Raw genomic sequence first — 26,165 nt, forward strand, 5'->3', positions numbered from 1 at the left:
ACTAACCGTCAGCCATTTTGTATTTCTATTGTATGTCTTCATTTGCGCATGCTTATATCTCTATGTGCGTCTATGTTTATTTAGTGTGTGTGTGGGGGGGGGATGCCTGTAATATTTGTATCTTCTGGTTATATACATTCTTGTAATTTGTATTTTGTTTTTGTTGTTGTTGCTTTTGTTCCAATTTTGTTCATGTGTTTACATCCACCCATTATTATCATTACATATGCTTGTATGTATGTATAACAACAATATTAGTAATAATAATAATAAATCTAATCGAAAAAAAAAAAAAAGAATATACATATACATATATATATATACATACATATACATATACATATATATATATATATACATATATACACACATATATACACATATACATATACATATATATACACATATACATATATATAGATATTAATTTCTATTTCTTTAATTACCTGTGTATTTATTATGTTTGCAGGATCCACTATTGTCATATGTTGTGGTGTGCGCTATTGCTCCATAGCACACACCACAACATATGACAATAGTGGATCCTGCAAACATAATAAATACACAGGTAATTAAAGAAATAGAAATTAATATCTATATATATGTATATGTGTATATATATGTATATGTATATGTGTATATATGTGTGTATATATGTATATATATATATATGTATATGTATATGTATGTATATATATATATGTATATGTATATTCTTTTTTTTTTTTCGATTAGATTTATTATTATTATTACTAATATTGTTGTTATACATACATACAAGCATATGTAATGATAATAATGGGTGGATGTAAACACATGGACAAAATTAGAACAAAAGCAACAACAACAAAAACAAAATACAAATTACAAGAATGTATATAACCAGAAGATACAAATATTACAGGCATCCCCCCCCCCACACACACACTAAATAAACATAGACGCACATAGAGATATAAGCATGCGCAAATGAAGACATACAATAGAAATACAAAATGGCTGACGGTTAGTAAGGAGAGACACAAGTAAGTGAGAAGAAAACAAAGGACCACTGATGCGGTCACAGGAGTGTGACGAAAGAACTTTGGCCGAAATAAGATTAAGATTAATGTAAAAAATAAATATCACTGAAGCAAAATAACACCAAATATATAGTGCGTGTGTTTTTATTGGCTAAACTGGCAATATGACCATTCCGAAATATAACAATATATATATATATATATATATATATATATATAGAGAGAGAGAGAGAGAGAGAGAGAGAGAGAGTGAGAGAGAGAGAGAGAGAGAGTGAGGGAGAGAGAGTTAGCCAAAACTTCAAGCACACTAATTAACTAACTTCAGTCTGTCCCTTGCGCCTGTGCATTCGTTAAATACTTTTCACTTGAACGTGGTTCGACTTAAAATTGCGACGAGATTTCGTGTGTTTAGAATCATCTTGAAAACAAGGAAACAAATCGAAAATTATCGACATCTCATGCTTTTTTATTTAAAAAAAAGGCTAGAAAGCAGCGAAAAGGGTAAGGAGAGGATGTTATTACAAATGAGTGTGCCAGAAGTGATTTTTTTTCTCCGGCAAATTGAGATATTAACAACGACACCATCCCCTGTCAAATAGTGTTGAAAACCATCTGCATCGACTTGGTAACGTCAGCAAGCTCGATGTTTGTGTCTCACATCAATTGAATGAGGCTAATCTAATGGATTTCCGTCTGTGGTTCGTTACAGAAACGTGAAGAAAACGATCCTTTTTTTGAAGAGAATAGTGACTGGGGACGAAAATGAATCGTCTACAACATTGTGAAGCGCAAACGATCACAGGGAAAGCGTAGTAAACCACCACAAACACCCTTCAAAGCAGAACTTCATCCGAAGAAAGTTATACTTTCAGTATCGTGAGAATGGAAGGGTGTTGTCTTTTATGAACTTATTCCCACAAATAGAACCATCAATTCGGATGTGTATTGTGACCAGCTGGACAAATTAAATGCAACGATCAACCAGAAGTACAGCACTTGCTAATCGTACGATCATTGCCTTTCATCGCGACATCACACTTCTTTGCAGACACAGCAAAAGTTAGTGGGGTCTTGCTGAGAACTTTTGCCGCACTTTTCATACTCACCTGACATTGTGCCTTCAGATTTCGATCGGTTCCAGTCTCTTCAAAAATCATTGAATGGACAGAACTTTGATTCTGAAGAGGACGTAAAGATTCACCTGGAAGAGTTCTTCGCTAGTAAAGACAGAAAATTCTTTGAGCATGGAATAATAAATCTGTCCACAAGATGACAGAAGATACTGGAACGAAACGATAATTATACTACGTGCATATAAACTTAAACAAATTAACATTTGCTTTTTATAAGCGCCGAAATGTGTATTGTAAGGTATAAATAAGGTGATAGTTTATTTTCGTATGCAGAGACACCATAATATTGTATACGACTTGAGGTGTTTGCCTTGCCTTAATGCTTGTTGTCCTCTTTAACAATTATGTATCCGCTGCATCGAAAATCTGCAATGGCTCCACAACTACCGTCTCGGCTATAACTTTGCAACCCCAGTAATCCGTTACAGTACTTATCTAGCGTACCTAATCGTTTAGATAACTTGTGAACTAACCCCCATACTTTGTGTATATGTATATATCAATATATATAAAACTGAGAATGTGTGTCTGTATGTCTGTCTGTTTGTCTGTGTGAATCCCTAAAACTTGAGAACTACACAACCAATTTCATTCAAATTTTGCACATGCCTTACTTATGGTCCATGTAGTTTCATGGGCAAAAAAATGTTCAACTTCTTGCCTAGAGCGAGTCTATAACAATATCATATCTTCTCCAATATTTCAGTATTACGTGTTAAAAGTGAAACAAAAATATTTCTCTATTTTATGTCAGATGCTTTCACTTTAACAATAAAAATAATAATAACAATTGAATTATATGTAGTAAGTAATAATTAAAATCAAACTAAAGTATAATATAAGTAAAAATAGCAATTGGTATAAAATTGCATCAATGATTTGAACTTGAATAAGTGGTTTCACATGAATTGAAACTAAATTAACAATAAAATTAGCGTGCAGAAATGGAATAGTCCAGATGGATAATAAAAAAATAAATTAAAGAAAAGACTATTGTCTATAAAGTATACAATGTAGAGAAAAAAGAAGATTTGAAAACTTGGAGGAAAGCTATCCACGTGTGTTGTGAGTTATTTTGTATGTGAAAATTGGAAAAAAAACTGTTAAAAATTGTCAAAAAATTGAATCGCGCGAGGCGTTTGCCGCTACGTGTTTGAACCTTTTGTGGAGGGTGTGTCGACCCTCAAGTCATGGAGACTTACGCGGGGGTCGCCACAACAAAAAGTGACGAGTCTCTTAGAATAAAAGAAGTGTTCTTTAGAAAAGAACAATTGAAGGAATACGAGAAGTTCGTCAAAAGGGAGGGTGACAGCGTGAAGCTGGTCCCGCCTGTGGAAACAATAGAAGAGAAAAATAACAAGACGATAACGTATAGAACGCAAGATAGAAACACGAGAAAACTGGTGAGAGTGACGATTGAAGAAATAGAGAATGTCTGGGGGACATCATGAAAAAAGCGACTTTTGTAGACAGAGGAAAGAAATATGGTACGGTGGAGGTGAGATGCGCAACAAAGGAAGTGGCGGCCTCATTGGCTTCCACTGTCCTGAAAGCGGAAAATTTCACCATGTGGCCGACGTATAAAGGAAGACGAGGGGTACGGGTAAGAGTCCCAAAGGTGCCCCCAGATATTAAAACAGAAATGCTGGTAACAGCCATTATTGGGGCAGCAAAAGAGGAAGTAGAAATAGGGTCAATTAAGGAGACGAACGTTGTAAATTGGAAGGGATTCGGAGTAGAGTTGTGGCTGATGGCCACAATGGAAGACATCGAAAGATTTCCCTTCCAAATAGAAATAGAAAACGAGAAAACAATTAGTGTAATAGTGGAAGGCAGAAAACCGAATTGCTACCTGTGCGGATCAAGAGGGCACATAAAAAAGGAATGTCCGCTGTATGAATTCACAGCGGAGCAAAAAGAGACACAAAGTGGAGAGAAGGAAAACGAACACAAAGGAAAGAACAGCGAAAACAAGGAAAAGGAAATAACGGAGAAACAACAAGAGAAGGGAAGTAACAGCGCACTGAAGGAAAATGAAAACAAAGGGAAGAAGATAGTAGAAAAGGAGCAAAATTCACAGGGTGCAGAAGTAGTGGAGAAAGAGCCAAGGCAGAAGCAAGAGAAAGAAAAGGAAAGTACATTAAAGGAAAGAGAAAAAGCAGGAAAAGAACAAGAGAAGGAACAGAACCAAGAGAAAGGAAAAGATGGTATGCAAAAAGGAAAAGAAACAACAGGAAAGGAACTTAAGGCACAGGGTAGAGAGACGGCAGACAAAGAGCCAAAAGACAAGAGAAGGAAAAAGAAAGAAGAGAAAGCAAAAAGAGAGAAAGAGAGAAACCGAGGGAAGAGAAAAAAGAGGAAGTAAGTCCTAAGAGAAAAACTAGAGAAAACGTAGGTACGAATAGAAAATTCAAATACTATGGAACGTTGATCCATCACAGGCACTGTGAGGAGATGGAAGATTTAATAAACGTAACAAACGGATATACGTGGGTCAGGATGGGCACCGAATGGAAAGAAACAGGTGCACTCGTCCACGAGAACGACGCCGAGGCGTTCTTCGAGGCAGCTGGCAAGAACGTGTCAAAACATATGAAATGCCGACTTACAAGGTGGCCTCGAACGATGGAAGTTTACTCAGATTTGGTAGACATAATGGAGTATATATAAAAGAAAAGGTATTGTGAAAACTTTAATTTGGAAATGATAAAAAGAACTTTAAATTCTGAAAAAAAAAAGAAATGTTGAACTTTGTAAAACTTTTGAAATGTATGTTGAAAATGTATAAAATGTTTTATTTGGAAAATATTGTTGACGAATAAAAAACAAATGACGAAATGTAACCGCTCGATTTCGGGGATCGAGTGGGCATTACACCACATTGTACAAACTTTATAATTCATTATTCATTTTCTCGATTGTATTGTCCCATCTATGTAGCCCCTAGTGGGTAATAATAAAACAACTTGGAGGAAAGCACCATCGAAAAGTGTCTTGGTGCGACTATGAAAGATATCTAGCCAGAGGCGGTAAATTCGCGCAAGATTCGAGTCAACGGAGCGTGCAATGGAGTACTCGACTCGAAATTGTAAAGTGGAAATATTTTATCTTTACCTTTATATCTGGAACGTAGGACGTGCCGGATAAAAATTAAAAATGTGCCCCATCCCCACCTAGAAGTTGAGGTAGGCTGGATTGTAGCCACACTTCTATACAAGAGGGAGGACAAGATACAATTGATCGAAATTGCAAGAGACGGGCTTACAATTCCAGTCTGTTATATATTTTGAGTATTGTTATCACTAGCGATATCAAGATATAACTTTGTATTTTGTATTTTATGTGTAGATGTATATATATAGATATACATGTAATATGTACACATATATATACACATATATACATGCACTAGCACTATGACCCAGCAACGACAGGTCATAATGGTAGTATATATATATAGTTAATCCAAGCATGAAAACACAAAGAGAAAACACAACAACGCGAGGACGTGGAACAAATATAGTATTACTGGACGCTCAGGAAGGAAGGGAAGAAGGAGGATTTTACGTTTCCAGCGGAGCTCTTCGTCAGAAACATAGGAAAAGGAAAGATCCAGAGAAGGGAAGACGGAGGGAAAAAAATCGCCAACGATACACACGCGGTCACACTTTGAAATGTGAATATATGTATATATATATATATATATATATAGGCACTCACCAGACTATCGATGTCATTATATACCATTGATTGTAAAGTGCTTCGCATTGTTTTAACTTTCGAATGAATGCTGACTTTGCGGACATTTCAGGGAATGCTGAAGTCAGTAATTCAAAAGTCCAGCTTTATCACACTCTGTCACATTGATTTTATATGAGAATCACATTTAAAATAGACGTTTCAGATGCTTACTTAGTCATTAAGCGCTAGTTAAACCAGCGCCTGGTAGTTTATCCAGCAACTGCATATTCATGATCAGAAATTGTGACCGAGATCCGTGTGTGTGTGTGTGTGTGTGTGTGTGTGTGTGAAACCTTCGCTGATGTGAATTTAAAGCATGTAATTATTTGCGAGGAAACCAAACATCCGGATCTCTGCAAATCAAGGCCCTTGAGATATAATTATGCATCAAGTTACAGACATACCCTTATCTCTTTAGCTGTCAGAAATACAATGAATTAATGATTGGGTCGTTCCAAATCTGTTCACCAACTGTGCTTTAAAATATATAAATGTATATACGTTCAATCTTTACACTTCATATATTTTATTGCCAAATAATTTCTCATTCTATGTTGATTAGCCTTTAAAAGTGATATTTTTATTGAAGGTTAATTTCAGAATTTGCCTTCAAATAAATTCATATCATATGTATTAATCAACAGAGCTGTGAAATCTTGCATGCATTAATTTCAACGTTTTTTTTTTTTAAGAAACAACTACATAGTTTCTCTTTCAGATAGACTGACATCTGACTGTTCAAAGAATTTTCAAAAGTAACTGAAAGCAATTTGTCTTGAAAATCGACAACATCTGGCATCGCTGTGTCAACAAGTACCTTCAGAAAAAGAGTTAAGTCCCGACATGTTGTTTCATTAGGAAATGAACCTATAGATTTATCCACAGTGCAAAAGTGAACAGCTGAATTTAGGAGGGGTAGGCAAAGTCTTGAAGATGACCCAACGTCTGGACGTCGTGCCACTACCACCCCTGAGTAAAACATTGTGTTCACCACATGATGATAGACGACAGACGATTGACTAAAAATCAAATAGCCAATGCTATTAGCATATCCTGTGAGAGTTGAGAATATTCTGCACAATGAACTTGGCATGACGAAGGTGGTAGCCACGTCTTCTGACACTCGGTCAAAAGTACACCAGACTGATCACATCACAGGGAAATCTAACATTGTTTGAAGAAAATCCAGCTGGTTTCCATGATGAGTATTGGAGTCATCACTTTGAACCAGAGACAAAGAGACAATCCATGCAGTGGAAACACCCTTCCTCACCCGATCCAAAAAAGGTCGTTTCATCTGCAGGGATGGTGATGGCCTCAGTTTTGGGGTTGGGAAAGGTATTGTGTTTATTGATAGCGTAGTCCTTCAAAAGGACCACACCATCATTGGAGAGTACTATGCCAAATTGTTGAGACAGTTATGAAAGGCTATCAAGATCAAACGCCCAGGAAAATTGACGAAAAGAGTCTTAGTTCAATTTCTTTATTTCCCACAAGGGGCCAAAGAGTCTTTCGTTCATCTGGACAATATTCCAGCATACGAATCTTTGGTTTCCATGGCTGCTGTGCGTGACTGTGACCTTCCCTATTCTCCTGATTTGGCCCTATCTGACTATTGTATGTTCGCCACCATGAAGAAACACTTGGCTGAGAACCATTATCGCAGTGATTATGACGGCATATGTGCTGTTGGTGACTTTTTTAGCATGAAAATGAAAGCTTCTTCACCAATTTCTACACAGAAGCACTGTGGCACCGATGGAAGAAGCGTTTGGACCGCTTGGGAGCTATGTTGAAAAATAAACCTCATTTGGTCACATTCCATGAGAGTATCTTGGTCAGCCTATGTACTTTACAACGGACAGTCGTAGATATAAAATATAAATATGAAAGTTATAAAATATAGAAAGTAAAATATAAAATTTAATGTAGCAACAAGCGACATTAGAACAAACAAAATATAACAAATAAATAATAAACATTAGATAAAAAAAAATCGACATTTAACGTAGGAATCACATGCTGGATTACCAAATATACCATTTATGAGATGAAGATATAAAGAATACCTAATTAGAAAGCACATTATATAGGTTCACATATTTCTCAATTAATACTTACAGCTTTAGATCACATACAACTACGTCATGGGATATGCAACTACATCAGGGTGCTGCTATAGGCTGACTACGTAATGGGTTTAAAGTATGCGAATGTACGTCTAATATTATGCGAGTACACTAATCTTAGCTCTTTCGATTTATTGAGAACATTGTTTGGATATACAAGGATTTCCCAAAATTCGGCAAAGTAAAGCGCGCATCCATTACCTGTTATTTGAATATGGTGATACTTTTCTTACAATGCTCCAAGCAATGTGGGATTGAATTTTTTATCTTCCAATTCTCATACTACTCTGAAAAACCAATAATATTTTATATCAATGTGACGTCACAACTGACATGAATACTTTTATTTACTTAGGCTCAAACGCATGTAACTTTAAGTAGAGACTTTACAACCATTCTTTTTCCTTAAGAAATCAGGATAACTCTAGTGTTACGTCAAACGTAGAAGAGGTGTGAGAAGTTGTAAAAGGAAAATAGTAATAATTGGACATCAAACATTTTTTATACAAAGATAATTATTTCTGCCTCTTGTTGCGATATAGTGACATTAAATATTCGAAAGAATTTGTGGTCCGTTCTTTATCCCATATAAATTATCGTAATATGTTATTTGTTCCTTTTACATTTTTATGCCACAAAGTAAAAAGAAATGTGTGTGTGTATGTATGTATATATATATATATATACTAAGCAATAAGGGTTTAGCAACGAATTGCCTTACCACATACCGAATTTAGAAATAGCAGTCAAAGGGTTATAGCTATTTCTTCTACTAAAATAGAAGAAATAGCTATAACCCTTTGACTGCTATTTCTAAATTCGGTATGTGGTAAGGCAATTCGTTGCTAAACCCTTATTGCTTAGTATTACTTAAATTTTCCTCGAATGAGGCTTTTACATGCCGAAGACTACTTGGTGTAATGATAATTTTTCCAAATTAATTAATTTCACCCTTCATTATTACGGATATATATATATATTATATATATATATATATATATATATATATATATATATATACGCACATTGCATACAGCAAAATGATGCGTGCTTCAAATATCTTTCCTTTTCCTTTATCATTGTCTTACTCTAATTTGATAAAAAGTTCAACCAAAACGTCTATCGTTTTTTGTTTTTGACATACTATTCACTGTGCATAATTTGTAATGTTTGCGTGTGTGTGGCTAACTTTGTCCATTACTTTGCAAATTTTTTACTACATGTAACTTCTGTCACTGTCCATCTGTCCACTTCTTATTTTTCTTGTTCCAAATGTGCTATTTCGCTTTTCATACACACACATACGTGTGTGTGTGTGTGTGTACATATATATATTTTTCCATTCTTCTCTTGAAAAGGGAGGCCGAACTTACTGTACTTACTATAATAACTTCATGACTTTTCGTTTGTTGCATTCCTATAACGTTATGCGCGTATCATCTGCGAATTATAGTTATTACGTACCTTCTGGCTTCTTGAAATAGCTATCGAGATAAGAATTTGCATATTCTTCTTTCTATATATACATTTTCTTTATTTCCTAAACTCTACTATATGTGTTCCTAGTAAATGTCGATAACAGACCTCAATGTATTTATATATTTATCTATCTAACAGCCTCTCTCACTCTCTCCCTCTCTCTCTCTGTATGTATGTATGTATGTATGTATGTATGTATATATATATATATGTAGTGGTGTGTGTGTGTGTGTGTTATTTATATTATTATATGATTGAACGCCAAACATCCCCTTCCAAATAGGTTTTATCTTAATAATTCTGATGCGCACCCTATTACGATCTTCTTACTCTTTCGTTTTTCTCTTTTTCTTTGACCTCTTTTTCTCCCACTATTCTATCCTATTACTCTGTCACACTCTCTCCGTCACTCCTCCCTTGCTCACGTGGCTCCCACAACACCATCGGCCATCTTTCTTTGTTTCTCTCCTTTGTAGCTTGAACGGAAAGACGTGTTCTTGTTTGTCTCCTATCCTAGCTTGATTTACGCATTTGCCAACACAACCTCGTTAAGGCTTAGTAGCCCTTCCTGTTTGTTTTTACTATTCTGTTTGTGTTATCAATTTTGCCCCTCCGCAACATCCCAAATTTTATTTAATTTGCTTTGCGGAGGCAACTGTCTTATAGAAAGCGTACATTGTTGTTAAATGCTCGAAATACGAGACTAGAAAAACAGCCAACAACTGATGAAGGGTTGTTCTTTATGTGGTTTGTTTTGTTTTCTATTTGTGTATTTCATTGTTCGAAAGAATAGTTCATGTTCCATGTACTTGCGCTTCGTACTTTTTGTTGTACACGTTTCGTGACGTCCTGTACCAACATATGCATATATATATAATATATATATATATATATAATATATATATATATATATATTATATATATATATATATATATATATATATATTATAAACCATTTAGATTATTTTTCTTTATTTCTCTTATGTAATATTTCAGGAGTTTGTGGTACAATGTCGCCAATTGAAATAGTATTCCTTGTAAACAACGTTCATTTTGGACAGAAAAGAACTGAAAAGATTTTACGAGCAATAAATCATGTAGAGAGAAAAATCCACCACACTTGTGTTTCACACTTTAGAACAATATTTGAAGATTGTTCAACATTTGAAGACACGTTTGACACTTATAATCCAAGAAATCGAAATCACAAATTTAACAATTGTCGCATTGGTATTTTCTTTGTCCAGAGAGGCATGAATTTCCAATCACCAATTCTTCAAAACATAACTAGAAACTTATTAAAAGATACTACTGAAATCTTTGCCGTCATGATTGGAGATATTAAAGAAGTGTCTGGATTACGATATTTTATTAAAGACCAGAATATCATCAAAGTCCCACATATTGAACTTCTTACGTCTTCTTTAAGTGAAAATGTCAAAAGAGTTATTTGTAACAACAACTATATCTGATATGCTTTGGATTTACATAAATTCAGGAAAAATTGGATTTCTTCAAATAATCATCTGAAATTATAATTCATGAAAACATTTTTACACATTCATACATTAACTAATATATGTTAGGTATGTCTCATGCCAAGTTATTTTGGTCTTCATTTGATTATCACTCAGTAACACGAATACACATATTTATACATTTTCGCTTTTCTATTTTCTCTCACTCTCTTGAATATATAAAAACACACACACATATACAAACATATTCACACTCCTATACACATATACATACATATATGGGTATATGCATGTATGTAGATGTACGAATGCGCATATATATATATATATATATATATATATATATATATATTATATATATATATATATAATATATATATATATATATTATATATATATATATATATACACATATAAACATACTTACATATACGTATGCATACATATTTGTATATATATGAAACGGATATTAAAAAGTGTCAGCAACACTTATTGTTCTTTTTATGCATACAATAAAGATCAATTTTACTTCCTGTTGACTTAATACACTTTATCAACTAAATATTATATATTTTTTAAAATCCAAGGTTACTGACTACGTCACAGAGCATATTCTCCACCAAGCTAACGGACAGCTTTGTTATCAAATTAATCAAATGACTATACTATACTGCAGTCATTTACTATTCTGCAGCACAAGGGTGACTTAATATTTGTATTTATTCCCACAATTTAATCGAAGATATCGTTATTCGGTGATTCTTTTGTAATTGGCAAAGTTACTTGTTTCCTGTTAATTCTTTTTCTTGCTTAGTGTATATATATCCCATAATTTTGTAAAACGTGAAATTTGCTAAATGCTACTTACTAAATGCGATTTTGTATCCATTGTCCCATTGTCTCAAGAAAGTCACCAATAAGTAAAACATAACAAACTAAATTTTACTTTAAAGCTAAAATTTATTGAATTATCACACGATCAGAAATTTTGCGAAGTTATTCGATCGATTCAGTCGAATGTTATTCTAGATATCAACCAAACAGAAATGAGCATCATATTTCTATTTGCTTTCCAAATATGCAAATTTCTGAGAGCATGTATTGTTGACACAAAGCAGCAATCAATATTTTCTTTTGTTCACTGACCAAATAGTACGTGGTTAAACCAGGAATTGTAGCGACTGGAAAGTAAGAAAATCTGCCGATCGCCAACATTATGAAATTTCCAGGTATTCCAAAGTTGATTCTCATTTCATTAAAGCTTACTCGTATGTTTTATTTTTAATAAATCAGATTTGGTTGCCATTCTAAACATGGCAGGCTGTTCCTCATATTCATTGTGTCTGTTGTACAACAAAATAATACAGAACAAATATTATAAGCAACTCTACAAGCGTCAAATTTAACTGATTCTTCCTATTAATTCTGAAGGTTGATACAAATGTAATTCGTCAATATCTTTCCCTCACTACATAGTTAACTTAATGGCAGCTTATTTAATGTAGTATTCATAAAAAAGCTTATCAGAAACAATTACGCGGTGAGAAAAATGACTTGCTGAATGACTAATAATGCTTTAATTATTCTGGTAAGAATGGGAGACTATTCCAAACAGATGGTTGAACTAATTACACATCCTCAGCGAAGCTTTGACATCACGGTGAGTCGAAGCAATGGTGAACTAATTCCTAAATAGACGTTAAACAAGTTGGCACAGAATATTAGAATATTTTAGAGAATAAATTTAAGAGAGAAATTAGTCAAAGATGCTGTCCGAAAGAAAAACAAAAATTAGTTGAGAACAAACAAATATAATGCAGTGGATATTTAAAAGCAAATTTGAAATAGCAATACAAGAAATAAATATAATGTGAGTGATTTATGTATTTTTTAATTATTTCAACAAGTACAGGAGACAACATCAGACATATTTTGGATAATCTTAATATTATTCACTGTAATCCTGGAGCAGTGATGGAGTGGTACTGTGTAATTATGCAATGCACTTGGTGGCGTACAAAATTACAATATTTTAGAGAACTAATTGCTCAGAGGAATTATCAGCTCACTGTTAACACGAAAAATAATAAAGCAGTGTAAATTATACGTAATTCAGCAAATATAATTAAGTTTGTGTACTTTACATGTAATAAAGTGAGTGTTAAAAAGCTAATTAGAAATAATTATACGATGAGGAAAATCAATATTAGTCAAAGCTTAATGTTATTTTCTTTGTTCCAGCAAGTATGAGAGAATGTTAAGTTAATAACATTCATAGTTATTATTTCTTAATGCACTTACAAAACGACAAAATTTGAGTTTTATCACTTCTTTACGATAGAAAAACTTTAGCACATGAGAGCCATTATAATATCTGGCGGAATATGTGTGTGTATATATATATATATATATATATACACACACACACATATATATATATATATATATATATATACATACATACATACATACATATACATATATATATGTGTGTGTGTGTGTATGTAAAGTCACTATGTGGATTCAAGTAATCCGATAGTATTCATAAAAAAGCTACTTAATATATCATTCTACAAAGCATATACTACAATAAAAAAGAAGACGATAAGGAGTATATAAAGTCATAAATGACAAAGAAATAGTTACATGAAATTTTACTTGACAATAAGAAAATTCTAATGTAACAAATTATATAAGCATATGTGTGTGTATATGTATATATATTCTATATATATGCATTTGTATGTATATTTATATATAAATATATGTGTATATGTATATATCTATATGTATGTATATATATATATATATATATATATATATATATATTATATATATATATATATAATATATATATATATATATATACGTATGTATGTATGTATATGTATATCTATATAGGGGAGAATTCACAAAGAAATAAAAGACAAATACAGGTGGTGTAGACAACAAACAGATGTATTAGTATAACGCTCGGGAAGTGGAAAACTCTTTAACATTTCGAGCCTACGCTCTTCCAAAGAAAGGAACACAGAAAGAAACAAGGGGAGAAAATATAGAATGTGTAGTGGCTAGCGATCTATCATGGCGATAGCCGGGCAGAAGGGTCACACAGGAGAGCTAGGGAGGAGAGATAACAAAGTGGTAGTGATCCCAAAACAAAGGTGCGCGTGCGTATGTATGAGTGTTTGTATGTGAGTGTGGAAGAAGGCTGGTGATCTTGACGTGTGCGTGTGTGTATGTGTAGGTGTGAAAATATGGGTCTGGGAAGTGGTCAGTGCTGATGTGTGCGTGGTGGTCTGTTGTGATGTGATGTGTTGTGTGGTATGGTGGTGTAAGGTGTAGTGGGGTGTGGTGTGATAGTGTTGGTAGGTGGGAGAGGCGAGAGTGGGGAAAGCAAGTGAGGGGTGTGGGTTAGACTGAGGGTGGGGGTATAGGTGGGATAAAGGTGGGGTGTGGGTAGGCGGAGTATGGGGGTAAAGGTGGGCTTTGTGGGAGTGGGTGTAAGGGGTGGGGTATGGGGAAGGATATGGAAGGAGGGGTTGGAATGTGTAGGGGTGGAGTGGGCTTACGAGGGAGTGGTGACGATGAAGGGAAGAAGAAGAAGGTGGGTAGGAGTGAAGAGAAGAGAGGAGAGTAGGAGTGAAGAGAAGAAGTTGGAGCCGGAAGAGGTGGGTGGGAGGATGTAGGTGTGAGGGAGAGAGAAGCGAGGGGAGGAGAGTTGAGCCCATGTGGCGCAAAGGAGCGAAGAGAGAAGATTAAACCCTGTTCACGGCGCAAACGGGAGTCCGGATGGCCCCAGTGCAAGGACAATCGAACATGGACAAAGAGTGACCGGTAGAGCGGAAATGGCACGAAACCGGGCTATCATTGCCGAATTGGATTCTTCGTTTTGAATTTCAGTCTGTTCAGATTAAAAACATTCTCTTTTGTTCGATATTTTATGTAAATAACCTCCTCAAAGTTTTGAAAAGCATGTGACAACACAACAGCAAAATATATTGCAAAGAGGGTGGGTGCAAAAGATTCAGAGAGCCTACCACCAAAATTAACTCTAGCTTTCATATCTTGATGCAAAACCCTGATGATGTTTACAAATTTTTCTGGGCAACCTATTTTCCTTTGAATTAGCCACAGAGCATTTCGATTAACAGTACCGAATGCCTTGCTCAAATCAACAAAGCAATGGTACAGAGTAAGATTCTGTTCAATGCACTCTTCTTGTAATTGTCTGATAGTAAAGATACAATCAGCTGTGCCCCTGGAGGAACGAAAACCACACAGAGACTCAGATATTATATTTGGAACTATAAAGGTATTTAAACTTTCTAACAAAAGGTGGGCAAGTACCTTTCCAACCACAGACAAAAGCGAAATCCTACGAAAATTACCACACATATCCTTTGACCCCGATTTATATAAGGAAACTAAAATGGCATCAATCCAGTCTTGAGGCACTTTCTCAGTTCTCCAACAGTGACAAATTAACATATTTAAGAGTTCAAACATTGTGTCACCCCCATATTTCAAAACTTCTGCACAGATTCCATCAGACCCCGGAGACATTGTTATTCAGCTTATTCACAGCTAAATAAATGTCATTTAGAGTTTGTTCAAATGCCATCTCTTCTATAACTGGAAAGTGTTCAATTTTTTCTATCCGCCTCATGCCAACGGATGATGGTCTCTTCAAAAGTGCGGAAAAATGCTCTACCCAACGCTTATGAATAGAAGCGGTGTCAGTCAAAAGAAAACGTCCATTTGCTGTTCTCACTGGAGCTATTGAAGAAGATTTTGGGCCACTTACCTCATTAACATAAGAGTACAAACCCTTGGCATCATTTCTATCAGCTGCTTCTTGTGCCCCTTTTGGTCTATCATTCTACCATTCCTGTTTAATTTTCCTTAGAGCAATCTGCACTTTCCTTTTCAGCTTTCTGTAAGCTTCGTTTGATTTGAGGTTGCCTAAGTTTTGTTTTTCTAAAAGTAGATTATGAATTTCTGCTGATCTGAGAACCAGTCACTGGAGATATGTGATTTAAATCCCACTGACGAACTTGCAGCCTGAAATACTTTTGTTTTGAAATCTTCCCATAGATTGTTTGGGTCAAGATTGATACTTTCTACAGTATTGTGGAATCTTTACAAGTTTCTTGATAATCTAAAATTTGAAACTTTAAATTAACTTTTTGGGTACCTTAGGACCAGACTGTCGATTTTTAATCATTATCGAAAAGTCTATTTTTTCACGCACTAGATGATGGTCTGCCCAGCTCTAGCCCGAACGCTAGAAACGTCTTGCATATCACGTTTTCTGATTAGAATATAATCTATGAGATGCCAGTGCTTAGATCTTGGGTACATCCACATGATTTTATATTTATTTTTCTGCTTAAACAGAGTGTTGATGACAACCAGATTATTCTCAAAACAGGCCATGAAACATATTCCTTTCCAACTCTTGCATTGAAATCTCCCAATATGACCAGCTTGTGAGAAATTGGTACTTTCCTCAATAATTGTGCAAGATCATCATAAAATTGTCCTACTGTTTCATTAGAATGGGACATTGTTAGTGCATAAATACTGACAACGTTAAGAAACCTACCTTTTGTCAGTTTAATACGGCATGACATGATCCGCTCAGATATACCACTTGGAAGTTCTGCAATGGAGGATTTTAATGTATTCTTGAGAGCTAACCCAACACCAGATTCTCTACGCTGAGCCTTAGGTAGGCCTCTCCAAAAGATAGTATATCCATAAATAGGTTCATTTACTTGACCCTCACCAGAAATACGAGTTTCAGAGAACGCAACTATATCAAGGGAATATTTCTTAAGCTCACATGCAATAAGTATAGTATGCCTTTTTGGCCTCTTGTTGAAATTATCATGAAGAAGTAGGCGCACATTCCAATAAACAAAATTCAAAGAATGTTTATTTTCACTTTTTCTTGAAGATTGTTTGACCACAGTAGCAGAATGACGACCGGGTCCTGCATGTGATACACTGGGACACCGGCCGAGCCTGGCCTGTTCCCCTGACGTTCCCAAGCCTTTTTTTGCCATTTACTGAATCTGAGACATTTCAGAGTAAGTTACAAGTACATTTTTAGGTTTCTGCCAACCAACCAGTTCAATGATTTTACCAAGATTTGGAGTACAGGAAGTACCTGTTCAGGTGAATAATTTTCAGTAGGTATAGCTTGCACTGCACTACACACACCTATTGGCCCAAGAAGACTTTCGCCGGTGTGACATGGAAATTGACAAAACTAGGACCTCAGGTTTTATTTCGCAGATTTCCTTCTCCTAGGTCGCTCTTGAGTGCTACTGATAACATGTTATCCAGTACAACCTTTGACATGGTCGGGTCGTTGTCGTCTAAACTGGCAACCCCACCAGGCTTACTTGGTAAGGAGGGTGTTGTTGGACACCCTGCGGGATGAAAAGTAAGACCCGATAAAGGGCAAATGAACGCCTGAACAGAAAATTTCTTTATTAACCATATAAGGTTGAGAAAAAGAGGGGACGATACGCGGACAGACAAAACAAACATTGGGGTCAGGGGATCGAATGGGGCGAAACGTATGAATAAACAATTAAACTATATACAATTAAATGAGAAAGAGTGATTTATAAAACATGAAGCGGAGGACGCAGTCGACCCCATAAACCACTTACTCACACTAAAGATTTTGTTTTTTTTCTTTTTTTTTTTGTTCTCGTTTAGACAGGTTCTTTCAATCGCAACATACTTGCTACAGACTTCCATCTTTTACGAAACACACTTTGCGACAGGCATTTCTTCATTTCTTCTCCAGCCTTCTTCTCCAGCATTTCTTCTCCAGCCTTTTTTTCCGTTTCATGTGAAAAACGAAAAAGTCAATTAACCCGAGACTGGAGATGAATATGCCTGTTGCAATTCCTTTCACTCTCGTCTTCCATACTACCTCTTCTGCAACGATGTCGTCCGCATACGCCAAAGTTGATTTCCGCACCCTAGATCTTGCGGAGCGCCCCTCATAGCTTCCAGCTTCCTCAGCAATGGCACGAGGGCCAAAACGTAGAGAAGCGGAGAGAGAGTGCACCCTCGACTTACTGATCGTTCAATGCAGAACGGCTACGAAAAGAAACCGTTCACCCGAACTACCGATTCGATATCGCTGTATAAAGCGTTGATCCACCCACGGAAGGTCGGGCCGAAGCCAGCCGCCGCGAGGACTACCGCCAGTTACTGATGGTCTACCCTACTGAACACTTTCCATTGGTCTAAATGGACCATAGCCCCACCCTTGCCAGGAATCCTATTTACCCTTTCTAAGGCATAGCGTAGAAAGTGGAGATTGCCGTGGACGGTCCTGCCAGGGATGGCGCACGTCTGCGCCTGGTCAACAAGTCCACTCACGACCCGCACCAACCTTTTTGCTAAAACCTTGCAAAAACTAAAATTTTCAACTCTGCGTTAAGCAGAGTGATGGGCCTTGTTTGGTCCTTTCTTAACAGCGCCACGACACCTCGGCTCACAGACTTGGGAATTTTCTCGTCCTGCTGCCAGTCGGTGCTACTATACAGTTCGTAAGGCAGACCATCGATATCCGGCGATTTGTCCCCACCGCAGTCTGCTAACACATCCTCGACTTCCATGGCTGTGATCGGCGCTTCACAAGATTCCGTATTCCACCCCGAGAGACATGGCGAACCGGCCAGGAAGTCTGCGAGCTTCTCTCCGCGCTCCAGTCTGTCGCTCCTCCCGAATAGCTGGGCGAAATGATCATGAAACACCTTGTACATCTCCTCGGGTTCGTTTACTGATCGACCATGTGGGTCCGTCAAGGATCGAATGGTCGAGTTGCTACCATCCGAGCCCATCCGGCCGCGTTGATCCCTTCCTGTCTCATAGCCCTGACATGCACCCTTCTATGCATAAGATGCATAGAAGATGCTTGTAAAGATATGAACATGACATACATAGGGGAAACATCAAGGAGTATTGCGGAAAGACATTTGAGACAATATGACGACAAAAAACAGTCTTCCATGCTCTACCAACATACCAAGGACCAATATGGAGGTAACCTGTGTCAACTTGACATCCGAATTTCATCCAAGCACCCGAAGGACCCAACACTCAGACAAATACAAGAGAACGTCCTCATAAATGAAACATCCCCAGTACTAAGTAGGAAATATACGTAATAGATAATCACTCTCCCATACCCAAAGTTTATATTTATATACAGGTAGAATAGTTAGTGGGTTGTTGTCTAGATGTATGCATGTGTATGATGCACAAATATGTAGGCAAATTGATATGAAAATAAACCGATACACATAGAGACAGATAGGTACATAGGTAATATGAACGGACAAGAACACATACACACACACACACTCATTCGGACGTGCACACACAAGGAGACAGTGGTACACACATACACACCTGCAAACACACATACACATAAAAATACACGAACACACAAGCACACAAACATATGAATATGCAGAATACATAGATACAAATATACACACATACATACATATATATATATATATATATATATATATATATGCGTACACACACATACATACATGCTTACACATATTCATGCATGCATGCATGCATACATACACACACATCCATCTATCCATCCATCCATCCATCCATCCATCCATCCATCCATACATACATACATACATACATACATACATACATACATACATACATACGTACGTACATACACGTGTATGCGCACACTCACTGACCCCCAGACATGCGTACAAACAAACAAAAACAACACAAATTGAATAACGGACAGAGTCAACAATTACTGAAAAGAAAATTTTATAAAACTAAATAAATGGACGTTTTATTGGTGAGTGCGTTAAATTATAAGGCACTATATATGTATATATATATATATATATATATATATATATATATATATATATATATATATATATACATATATGCATGTATGTATATATATGTATAAATATATATATATATGTATATGTATATATATATATGTATATGTATATATGTATATATATATATATATATGTATGTATAATTATATATGTATATATATATATACGGATGTATATATATATGTATGTATATATATACGTATGTATTTATATATATAGGTATATATATGTATATGTATGTATATATATAACGGGAAGCTTTATGAAAATAGAAAAAAGACGGAGGCAGGTGGAAAACAAACAAACAATTGTATTAGTATGGCGCTCAGGAAATATAAATAAAACAAGTTTTTAACGTTTCGAGCCTACGCTCTTCAACAGAAAGATACACAGAGAGAAAAAAAACACAGAAAGAAGGAGAGAAAAAAAATGCGTGCAGTAACTAACGAACCAGTGTATATATACATATACGTATTTGTACATATATATATATATATCAATATATCACTTATATATGTAATAGATAGATAGATAGATAGATAGATAGATAGATAGATAGATAGATAGATAGATAGATAGATAGATAGATAGATAGATAGATAGATAGATAGATAGATAGATAGATAGTTAAATAGATAGATATAAGTATGTATACATACTTATTAAAATAAATTAAGAGAATCTTACTTTACAGTTTTCATTATTACAGTCATTTATACAGTATATTCAATTTAAAACTGTCCGTCATATGTTTCTGCTGCTTGGATATCTCGTTATATGATGTTCACTTGCATCGGTATCAAGATTTCATCCTGGTTAAAAGAACGTGTCTATGCAGCTTTATTCAAGGTGTTGCCACTATTAAAGTTTCAAGCGAAAACTACTGTTTAAATGACTGTAATAATAACTGTGTCAATGTATAATTCCCCTTATTTTAGCGTCTTGGATGTACACTCCGTAACAGTTTTCAATCCAACGAAGAGAACTCAGGATCTACCTATCCAGTGAAATCATCATCATCATCATTGTTCGACCGTGGTCGAGACAATGGAATTTACCATGCTACGCCAGATTTCACGGTCCATCATAGCATTACGGAGGTCCTGTTGCTGGATGCTTGTATCCCTGGAGATTACATCAGTGTAGGAGAGTGTGCGCCCTCTGGTATGCGAGTAGATTGCTTCCAGAGGAGAAAAGTAGAAATTGCCTCGTTTTCAGCTCTACAACAATGTCCAGCAAACTGGACTCTCCTACCTTTCACAAGAGCTGACGCAGGTGGTAGTTTCCCATATATTTGTATTTTGGTTGGATGACGCTTCAACGAGAGATTTTGAGCTCTCATAAGGAGGTGAGTGTAGGTTCCATCCAACCACCTCTCAAGCTTCTTTGAAAACGTCCAGGTTTCTGAACCATATAGTAGAATTGGTTCGACTGTGGCTTTGAAGATTTTAAGTTTGAAGTCTCTACTTAGATTTGATGACCAGATCTTATGCATATCATTACAGGCTGACCAGGCCATATCCTTTCTAGTTAGAATTTTTTTTCCAGATGATGATATGCATGACCCAAGATATTTGTAATCAGAAACCATATTTAAGGGCGTATTGTTTAGAGTATGGATGATGCAATCACTGTTGGACAGTCACTTGTTTACATATTCAGTCTTGGCCTCATTGAGGTAAAGACCTACACAATTTGAGACTTGTTCGAGAGATTGTAAAAGAGACTGGGCATTGGAGAGAGAATGACTGATACGAGCGATGGTCGTCAGCAAAGTCAGTGTCTGTCAAGTATTCAGCTAGGTGTCTGGAACTTCTTCTAGGTTTTATTTCAAAACCCTTGCCAGAAATGGTATCAACTGACATACGTAGCACATAGGCAACGACGATGATGAAGAGAAATGGGGCGAGTGTGCCTCCCTGCAGTATTCCGGCTTTGATTGAGAAAGATGATGTTTCTCCATCAGGGGTTCAGATGGTTTAAGACGTATCTGTGTAGAGGACCTTGATGGCAGAAATGACTTTGTCTGGAATCCCTTAGAGCTTAAGGATTTCCTTATACCTACCTACATATTTTAGAATAAGATGCTTGCCCAAAGTACCACGCAATGAAACTGAACCAGGAAGCATGTGGCTGGGAAGCAAGCTTCTTACCACACAGTGACGCCTGTGCCTATATACGTAAAGCGCCTAAAGGACGATCATACGCCCTTAAACATCAGGTGGAAATTACTAGAAACTTGTGAACCCGATCGCTATGAAATTGTGTATAGCAGAAAAATATATAATCCTTATGAACTCACATGAACCAGGAGGCTACCTAAACTCCAAGACAGAAGCCGTGGGAAGTTGTCCATATTTTCGGAAATTCTTCAAAATTGGAAAACCTAGCTATCAAGAGACGGAAGACAACTAACTCAGCCATAATTTTTAAGAGGAATATTTCTTCAACTATCACCGATGTTCTTGTGTTTTAAAAGTCATTATTTGCAGAGAACAGTTATCGTTTAGAAAAACTGAAGATATGTCTAATTCACGCTAGATATGAAACCAATGGTATTTCTCTAAAACTGTTACTTTACAAATATATATATATATATATATATATATATTATATAAGGAATGTCCCTCTGAAAACCTCAATCAAATGCAAACATAATAGGTTAAGAATAATAATTTGGGACAGGGAAGAGTAACTATGTATAGCAGTGGAAATCAGTTGCTCAGCAGATATCAACATAGAACAACTGCAAGTTCAGATTTAAGCCAGAACGGCGAAAGCTTATAATAAGATTACAGATGCAAGTCATCAATGGAGCTGTGAACATATGTAAAACTTTTCAAAGGTTTGGAATATAAGTACGTATGCACATGACTAGGTGTGCAATTTTATATATGAGTATACATACATAAATACACATCTGCACATGTACTGACTCCAAATACGTGCACATATGTACTCAACTACACATAACTACATACATACATACATACATACATACATGCATACATACATACATACATACATACATACATACATACATACATACGTACGTACGTACATACGTACGTACGTACATACGTACATACATACATACATACATACATACATACATACATACATACATACATACATACATACATACATACATACATACATACATACATAGTGCAGTATTTCTTGGGTCTGTGACCAGTATCTCACATCACACTTCGAAAGCTATTCATTTTCAATCCAAAAACAAAAAATTATTACAAAGTAATTCATAAACAAAAGAAATTGTGGAGCTTTTGGAGTTCAATTTACAACCGAACATGTCGATGTTGTCACATATCTATGGAAAACGTTTTACATGTGATCAGCAGCTACCCCAAAATGTCACCAAGATACTACCTCTCAATGCTGCATAACATTGTTGGTAAAACAATATGCAATGATTTACCATTCCAATCAAAATTTTTACCAAATGCAAACAAAACAATCAGATATTGTTGTTTAGAATATGCCGTAATTAGGGTCAACTGTCCTGGTGATATTGATACCTTTTCGAAAATGAAAGAGAAAGAGGATAATTATGGACACCTTCTTCGAATTCTTCAGACTCTATATACAGATTATAAAGTCGCGGGTATACCAATAATAATTAGTGCACTTGCCTTGTGAGTAAATGTCTAAGTGACAATCTGGAAAAGTTAGGAGATTCAGAAAAAGAAAGCAATTACAGATACAATCCGTAAGTAGAACAGTAAAAGTATGAAAAACTTCTTTCGAGTTCAAAATATTAACGTTGTTTTTCTTATCTATATTCCGTCAATGGAGCATTGCATTTTGGTTAGTAACCAGCTCCCTCTTTACACGATGACTTCAAATAATAAAAAAACAGAAGAGAAGATACATATATGCGAATGTGTGTGTGTTTGTGTGTATATATATATATATATATGTTTTATGTATGTATGTATGCATGTATTTATGTATGCATGCGTGTATCCATACATTTATAAGAGTATATATATATATACTACAAAATTAGAAAATGGAGAAACATACTTAAATCAATCAAATATCAACCATCAGATGATACCCAATCAATACTTTATTACACCATTACATAACAGTAAAGGCATTATACAAAATATATAGTAAATATAATTAGACAATGAAATAGACATATAAAATATGAAATATAATATATAATTATATCATATCTGACAGCTGTTTCAGCCGTAAGGGCAAGCATGCCTCATTTAACCTATAAGCCATATAAGGCAGGTATAAATGAGACAATAACAAGGATGCCCCACGGCCTCTTCAGAGAATTTAATTTATTATAAGTGTGAAAAAAAATTTTTGTATACATATAAATATAAAAATATAAAATATAAAATATAAAATCGTGTGCATTGACACTCATAATACTACACATATATATATATACTCATTAATACAATAATACAAAATAAACAAAACAAAATATATCAATATATATTAACAAACACAGTTATTCTACATATTGGGCTACTAGTTCTAAAAAAAAACACACAGGAAAATATATGCACACTCACATTTAAATTAAAATCAGACCTATACATGAAAAATAATAAAAAAACACACAGTTCAGTTCATAAAATTATAAACCTGTAAAAGTCAATAAAAATTACTATTAATATTAATAATAATAATAATATAATAATAATAATAATAATAATAATAATAATAATAATAATAATAACAATAATAATAATAATAATAGTAATAGATACAATTATGTCTGTACCAAGTACATCCATCGGACATCGACATATCTATGAGTCTGATTATTCAGTCCGCTTGATATAGATTATTCTAGATTAATTCGATTGGCTTATAGTTTAAAATTTGAATCACAAAAGAAATTTTATGGTTAGTTAGTCAAGAAACGCACATACGCACACGCACATCCACAGATCAATCGCACATACATACATAATTATATGTATACACACACACATACACTCATACACATACATATCCACAAACAACGTCAAACACATAAATAAATAAATAATAAAAGAGGTATAATCCTAGCTATGCAGCCATCCAGCCTCTCAAAGCGACAACCATGCCACTAAATTAACTAAAGAGATCCACTCACATATTTCCATAAAATATTTGTTATAAAGATACATATATTTATATATCAAGACATCGAACGTAAGTTATAAAGTATAGATTAATTTTTTATAGTATAAATATATATCTTTTCTACGTAATAAATCCAATGCCATTATAATATTAATATTTATCCATCAAAGAACCTAACCTACGAACTAATAGAATTACACTCAAATATACATGCCTATAAAAATACTCATGTATAGCAGCAGATATACACAAACGCACCGTCTATTTTCATATGTGACTCGCGAGAAAACATTCATAGTACTTATATATAAATATACTTTTAAGCATCCGTGGACACATAGATAACAAATGTAATAATTAACATGTTCAATATGTGACCGCGTTTGTATCGTTGGCGATTTTCTTTTACCGTCTTCTGTTTCTTAGATCTTTCCTTTTTCTTTGTTTCTGATGAAGAGCTTGGCTCGAAACGTTAAATTCTCATTCTTTCTTTCCTTTACTGAGCGTCCAATAACACTATACTTGTTCCACGTCCCGGCGTTGTTGAGTTTTATCTTTGTGTTTTCATGTTTAGATTAACTATATATATGGTGTGTATATCTATATATGTATATATGTATACATATGAAAAAGATATATACATATATATATGTGTGTGTATGTATGTATGTGTGTGTGTGTGTGTGTGTGTGTGTGTGTGTGTGTAGCGTCATCCCATAAATAATGCGTTTTTTATACTTCTTTTATTTTTTAAAATTAAGAGAAATAAAGTTCTTTTTTAATCTAAAATATACTCTCCTTCATTTTCTACAATACTCTTCCATCTATCTGGTAGACTTACAAGGCCCGTCTTCCAAAATTCACTTGTCCATGATGAAAAATACTCCTCGAGTATTGTTCTGACCGCCCGAATGATTTTGAAAACTGCGGAATAAATAATAATTAAATGGCGAATATGGTGGGTGGAGCATAATTTCACATTCAAATTGCTCCAGCCTTTGGAATGACATCCTCGCTATATGTTGTCGAGCATTATCCTGATGGAAGAACACCTTTCGTCTTGAAACCAAAGATATTCATTTTCCTTCTAACGCTGCTCGCAGTAGATGATCTTTGTTATCGTTTG

At 35.1% G+C, this 26,165-nt stretch overlaps 1 protein-coding gene across 2 annotated transcripts in view; it reads left to right on the forward strand.

The window, feature by feature from the left end:
- Nucleotides 1–11,257, forward strand: part of LOC115210316 (cartilage matrix protein) — a 105,543-nt gene extending 94,286 nt beyond the window's left edge. Inside the window, exons 12-13 of one of the 2 annotated variants that reach the window (XM_036502136.1) lie at nt 9,757–9,783; nt 10,501–11,257. In XM_036502136.1, the coding sequence (XP_036358029.1) occupies nt 9,757–9,783; nt 10,501–10,976 (503 nt within the window). In that variant the 3' untranslated portion in view covers nt 10,977–11,257. The remainder of the gene's footprint in view (nt 1–9,756; nt 9,784–10,500) is intronic. The other variant, XM_029778841.2, reaches the window with a different exon arrangement.
- The last annotated feature ends 14,908 nt before the right edge of the window (nt 11,258–26,165 follow it).

The sequence above is a fragment of the Octopus sinensis genome, linkage group LG4, assembly GCF_006345805.1.
Source record: "Octopus sinensis linkage group LG4, ASM634580v1, whole genome shotgun sequence".
Taxonomy (NCBI): domain Eukaryota; kingdom Metazoa; phylum Mollusca; class Cephalopoda; order Octopoda; family Octopodidae; genus Octopus; species Octopus sinensis.